At 57.6% G+C, this 5192-nt stretch overlaps 3 protein-coding genes across 3 annotated transcripts in view, besides 5 other annotated features; 2 read left to right on the top strand and 1 right to left on the bottom strand.

Annotated features, from left to right (window-relative positions):
- Nucleotides 1-323: 323 nt before the first annotated feature.
- Nucleotides 324-386: a sequence feature (A-rich).
- Nucleotides 387-663: 277 nt separating this feature from the next.
- Nucleotides 664-703: a microsatellite.
- Nucleotides 704-1187: 484 nt separating this feature from the next.
- On the top strand, nt 1188-3158 carry Tco025E_08377 (GTP-binding protein; the record flags this gene model as incomplete). The annotated part of the gene is made up of 1 exon (XM_029375227.1): nt 1188-3158. The coding sequence occupies one exon, from the start codon at nt 1188-1190 to the stop codon at nt 3156-3158; it is 1971 nt and encodes a 656-aa protein (XP_029224670.1).
- Nucleotides 3159-3263: 105 nt separating this feature from the next.
- Nucleotides 3264-3286: a microsatellite.
- A 392-nt stretch (nt 3287-3678) lies between these two features.
- Nucleotides 3679-3729: a microsatellite.
- An 11-nt stretch (nt 3730-3740) lies between these two features.
- Tco025E_08376 (chaperone DnaJ protein) lies at nt 3741-4667 on the top strand (the record flags this gene model as incomplete). The annotated part of the gene is made up of 1 exon (XM_029375226.1): nt 3741-4667. The coding sequence occupies one exon, from the start codon at nt 3741-3743 to the stop codon at nt 4665-4667; it is 927 nt and encodes a 308-aa protein (XP_029224669.1).
- A 67-nt stretch (nt 4668-4734) lies between these two features.
- Nucleotides 4735-4758: a microsatellite.
- A 251-nt stretch (nt 4759-5009) lies between these two features.
- The window catches only part of Tco025E_08375 (uncharacterized protein), a gene marked incomplete at both ends in the record, with an annotated part of 360 nt that continues 177 nt past the window's right edge, over nt 5010-5192 (bottom strand). Inside the window, one exon of the mRNA XM_029375225.1 lies at nt 5010-5192. This exon is cut by the window's right edge and continues 177 nt beyond it. Coding sequence (XP_029224668.1) covers nt 5010-5192 — 183 coding nt within the window.

Genomic DNA, 5192 nt, shown 5'->3' with positions numbered 1-5192 from the left:
TAAGGAAGTACCCGAGGAGCACAAGGAGTACCCGAGGAGCATAAGGAGGTTCCCGAGGAGCACAAGGAAGTACCCGAGGAGCATAAGGAGGTTCCCGAGGAGCACAAGGAAGTACCCGAGGAGCACAAGGAAGTTCCCGAGGAAAAGGTCAAGGACGCGGTCGCTGCCGCCTGAAACTCGGATGAGGGCTCTCAACACAATTCTCCCGGGGCCAATTGAGAGACACAGACTTCTGATAAAGAAGAAAGTGTGACCCACCAGCAGGGTGGGGGTGGGTGGGGACGATGGCGTGTAGGCAAGTAGGCATTTCAGTCAAACGCCACTCTATACTTTTTTTTTGTATTTGTTTTTATTGCTTTTTTGGTTCTTTCATTTTCTTTCCCTTTTGGATGTGGCTCCTTCCATAATGTATATTGGGTGATGAGCGTGCAACTAACGGGAGGCGTAGGAATTGCCTCGTATTCATTGCACGCATTCTTCGTTGAAGATGGGGGAAAAAAAAGACAAGTAAAGGAGTACCCACAGAATAATGGGAGGCAAAAGTTGAGTGGCGCGGCACACGCACGCGCAAGGGGAGGGACGGCAGAGGAAACAACATCAAAGGAAACGGAGATAAAGATGAGGCAAGGAAACGGGTTAGCGAGGAGCAACAAGAAGGAATTGAAAAAAAACAAAAACAAAAACAACATGAAGAAGAAAACAATAGTGCATGGAAGATGTAATGACGAGCGGCAAAGCTCCGTTTATTACACAGCTAGACATATATCTATTTTTCTATATGTAGCAAACAACCATAAACGAAAAAAAAGAACAAAGTAAGGTAAAGCGAATGGGTGAGGGTTTGAACTTCTTTTTTTCCCCTCCTCTTTTGCTGCCTTGAGATGTAGCTGTCAGTTTTATTTTTCTGCTTGTCTCGTCTTCGTTCTGCCTTTTCACACTCGCTACCAAGGATGTGCCGTTGGGCAAAGCCTTTTCCCTCCTGCAGAGGTGACTGGGCTACTGGGGTAAACCGTATCTTCTTATTTGTTGTCGTTGGTGCTGCCCCTGCCTCTTCGAAGTGCTGTGGGGGTGGGTGGGCGGTGCACCGTTCTTTTCGACTGTTTCTGTAGTTTTTTTTTTTGGGACGATAGGGCTCCCTCCGTGTAGGTTCCACGCCTGCAACCGTCACAGGGCTGCAGGCGTCCCGCATGCGTCTTTTTTGCCGGCCGCTTTTGGGGAAGGCCTCCGGGCAACAGCCGCCCCGGCCAGTTGCTGTGGCGCCGCGGCCCTTTTCTCCTTCCGCAGGCGCCGCCCCTGAGCTCTCGCGGCGGGAGAAGTTGGTGGCAAGGCTGAGTGAGGAGGTGTTTTCAAAGGGCAATGTGCACCTCAAGAACGTGTGTGCGCTCTCCGCCTTGCCGGAGGGCCTGCATTCGTTTCCGGAAGTGTGCTTCATTGGCAAACCGAACGTGGGCAAATCCTCCATCATATCCTCCCTGCTGCACAACCGTCGCTTGGGCCGTTCCGGGGGCGCGCGGGGAACCACGCGACTTCTGCAGTTCTTTAACGTAGGAGATGCCATGCTACTTGTCGACACCCCTGGCTACGGCGGTTGGGGGGGACGGCGCCTGCCGCAAGGCCTTGCCGAGCGCGCGGGCGCCTTTGCCGCTTTGTTTCGTTACTTGGCGCTCCGCAGCTCGGGCCCACTGAAGCGGGTCTATTGGGTGATGGAGTCCACCGGCTCTTTTCAACCCCGCGACGAGGAAATCCTCGCCTTTCTGCAGAACGAACGCATACCCTTTTCGGTGCTTCTGAGCAAAATTGACCGCTTCAAGGGCGATCCGGCGGCCCTGCAGCGGCAGACGGATCGTATCTGGAGCTTTTTGGGCAGCGACGAGGTCCCCGTGCTGGGCGTGCGGGCCAGCCCAAAGTACCCAGAGAGGTGTTTGAACATCGAGGCCCTGCAGCACGACATCACATACTACTGCACGCAAGAGCTCCGCCGAGCCGAGGACTTGACCTACAAGGGCGTCAGGGAACTGAGCTACGCGCCTCCCTCGCCGGAGGTGATCGCGGCAGTGGAGCAGCGCTACCCCGTGGAGGCCTTCCTCTTGCCCGAAGACGACAACCTCTCGCTGGAACGCCTCGTCCTAGCGCATGAGGAAGCCAAAGCCAAGTGGTTGACGACGTCACCGAAGGCGGCCTTATTATCGGCAAAGGTCATGGCTGCAAATCACCTCGTGGCGTGTTGTGAGCAGAACTGCGACGACGGCGACAACAGCAGTGCTCGTCACCGGGCACTTTTGCCGTCACCGGCTTTGGCGGGCGCAGGAGGCGCAGCGGTGCAACGCACTTTGGATTCAGCCATGCCTCTGGGGGGTGGTGCTTCTTCCTTCGTGGGACGAGGGGAGGGTCCGCGACGGTTTCGAGTTCGGGCGTCACTCCGGATGATACCGCAGCAGCAGCACGCGACCGACTGCCGGATGGACGCAGACGCCTCAACACCCGACGCTTATGCCGCGGACGTTTCAAAAAGCGCCGACCCAGCGTCAGCGCCTCCGCCCTCTTGCGGCAGGACGCCGCTGCGGTCATCCCCGACACCGCTGCTGCCGCAGCTTCCCGCCAGCTTAGACAGTGAGGCGCACGCCCTGCGGGCCATCAATGGCGTGCCTATAGCAAAGAGTATGATTACCACGTCTGTGGCAAGGCTTCCTGCGTCTCAGGAAGGCTCCCTTGAGCAATTCTCGCAGCATTCAAGCGCGGGAGACTATAACCGACTTCTCTTGGCGGAGCTGGGCGGGCAACACACGTTTATCGAGGAAGGTGAGCACGCAGGCCTCTTTGAGAGTGACACCTTGTCGCTCCGGCGTCCCGTGAGGAAAAGCGCCCGGCGTCGGCATCTCGACCGCGTCCTGGAAAAGTACGTCTCGCGGGTGCGCAAGCGGCGCTCACTCTACGTGCAGGCGGAGGGGTATATGTGCCCTTGGCTGGCGGGAGCGGGGCAGCCGTCGCGTACTGCGGTGGTGGGTTCCGCGCGTGACGATTTCTCCAGGGGCGGCGGAGGCGGCGGCGGGCTGATGTTGGGTCTCAAACGCACGGGGTTTGGCGGCAAAAGCCTCTCGGCGCACACCATGAAGAACCGTGGGCGAGCAACGAAGAAGACGGGGTTCTGGGCGACGTAGCGCCGCTGCGTTTGCCATGTCTCTCCGTCTGTTTGTTTGCCGCATTCGGCGAGCCATACTTGTGTGTGGTGTTGTTTTCTTTTCTGCCCCCGGCTCAGGCGGCGCTGGTTGGTTGGTGGGTGGGTTGGGGGCGTGTGGGGCGTTACCCCGGCTGCGCCCCTCCGGACGAAGGTGGAGCCGCAAACAGGATAAAGTCACTGCGCACGCACCCAACGAAGGGAGAGCAGCAACACAGACTTGCCCAAGGCACCGCTTTTTCCCCACTACTTTTCCCGTTTTGCCGGCTTGCTGTTGAAGCGGGCCGCCTGCCAACCCCACTACCGTAGAGAGACACCACAAGGAGGCGGCGAAGGAGTAAGAAGGATCAACAACTAAAGAACAAGAAAAGGGCAAGTACATCTTGTCAAGCACTGAACCACGTTCACCTAGGGAACATATACTTGTTAGATACAGAAGACATTTGCTAGGAAAGATAAAGGGACGACAGCGGCAAGCGCACTCGCAGGGGCGGGAGGAATCAACACACACACACACACACACACACACACACACACATACACACACATACACAAAGACGCAGTGATGGGCTCGGATGTCTTTGAGCTGCGGGGGAACACCGCACTGTACGATGTGTTGGGTGTGCCCAAGAGCGCCCCCGACAGCGAGATCCGCCGCGCGTATTACAAGCTGGCTGTAGTGTACCACCCGGACAAGAACCCCGACGGGGTCGAGATGTTCAAGGAGGTCAGCTTTGCGCACAGCATATTGTCCGACCCGGCGCAGCGCCGCCTGTATGACGCGGGGAGGCTGCGGACCCACATTGAGGGTCAGGCGCGGGCGTACGACCCGATGATGGATCCCAACGTCGAGCTTACTGCGGAGGAGCTACGACAGTTTGTGGAACGCAGACGCACGGAGGAGGAGTCAAAGAAGAAGGACAAGAGCGAGTTTGAGAGGCAGCGCGAGGAGGAAATGCGGCGGCGCGCCGAGTACGACGCGCAGAACCCCGCCTTCAAAGCAGAGTACGAACGCATGCGTGCCATTTTGAAGGAAGAGGCCGTACAACGAGCCTCAACCGCCGACGCCCAGCGGCACCCCACCACCGCCGAACTGATGCAGCAGTTCGAGAGGAAGCGTCAGGCGGAGGAAGAGGAGCGCCACAACCGACGCAGCGGCAGGGCCCAGGGGGCTAAAGGGGACGTAGGGGGTGCCGCGCCGGCTTCGGTCAAGCGCAGCATGATGCAGGATTTCAGGCTGCGCCACAACGGCGAGACACCTGCACCCGGCGCCATGAGGTTAACTGTCGATCGCCAAGCAATAGGCCGTCGACTGCGCTTTGTGTCGGAAACGGAGAATACATCGTACAGCCGCGACGTAGAGGAGCGCATCGGGAGATACTCTAATTTCGACTACCGAAGTTATGTAGAGAGCGGCGTCGTTGACGGTGGCAACGTCCTCGATGACGCAATACTCGCGGATGCGCTGGGAAACTACGATCGCCGGAGATGATTTTCGTCATCCTACCATCCCCCGCGCAAAGAGATTCGCACGTGAGGTAATAAAGACGCGGTTGGGCGTTTATTTATTTGTTTCTTTGTTTATATACATTACTATCTACATTTTGAACCCAGTTGATGTCCTCGTCGCTTATCTGTCCCTGCGCGTTGTCTGCTCCAGCCGGTTACGCCGCGCACTTGGTGGGCACGCCCAATGCATATGTATATATATATACACACACACACACATTGCTCTGTAGGCTTCCGTAAGACACCTGCCGGTGGTGGTGCGTTGAGTTCTCTGCTTTTTCCCCGCTGTCCCGCTCTCTGCTGTTGCCACTGCCGCGTGCAGGTTTTAGTTTGGCTCTGTTCCCCCTAGAACACTTGCTATGGACTCCATTGACCAGTTTCTAGAGACCGTCGGCAAGGCCGCCTGCCCCCGGGAGTCGGAGGTGAAGAAGTTATGCAACGTCGCCCGCACCATTCTTGACGCGGAGGCCAACACCCACACGATGCGCGCGCCGTGCACCATCGTCGG

This window comes from Trypanosoma conorhini, assembly GCF_003719485.1.
Source record: "Trypanosoma conorhini strain 025E chromosome Unknown Tco_14.4_contig_00765, whole genome shotgun sequence".
NCBI lineage: Eukaryota > Euglenozoa > Kinetoplastea > Trypanosomatida > Trypanosomatidae > Trypanosoma > Trypanosoma conorhini.
This window is presented reverse-complemented; position numbering and strand designations above follow the sequence as displayed.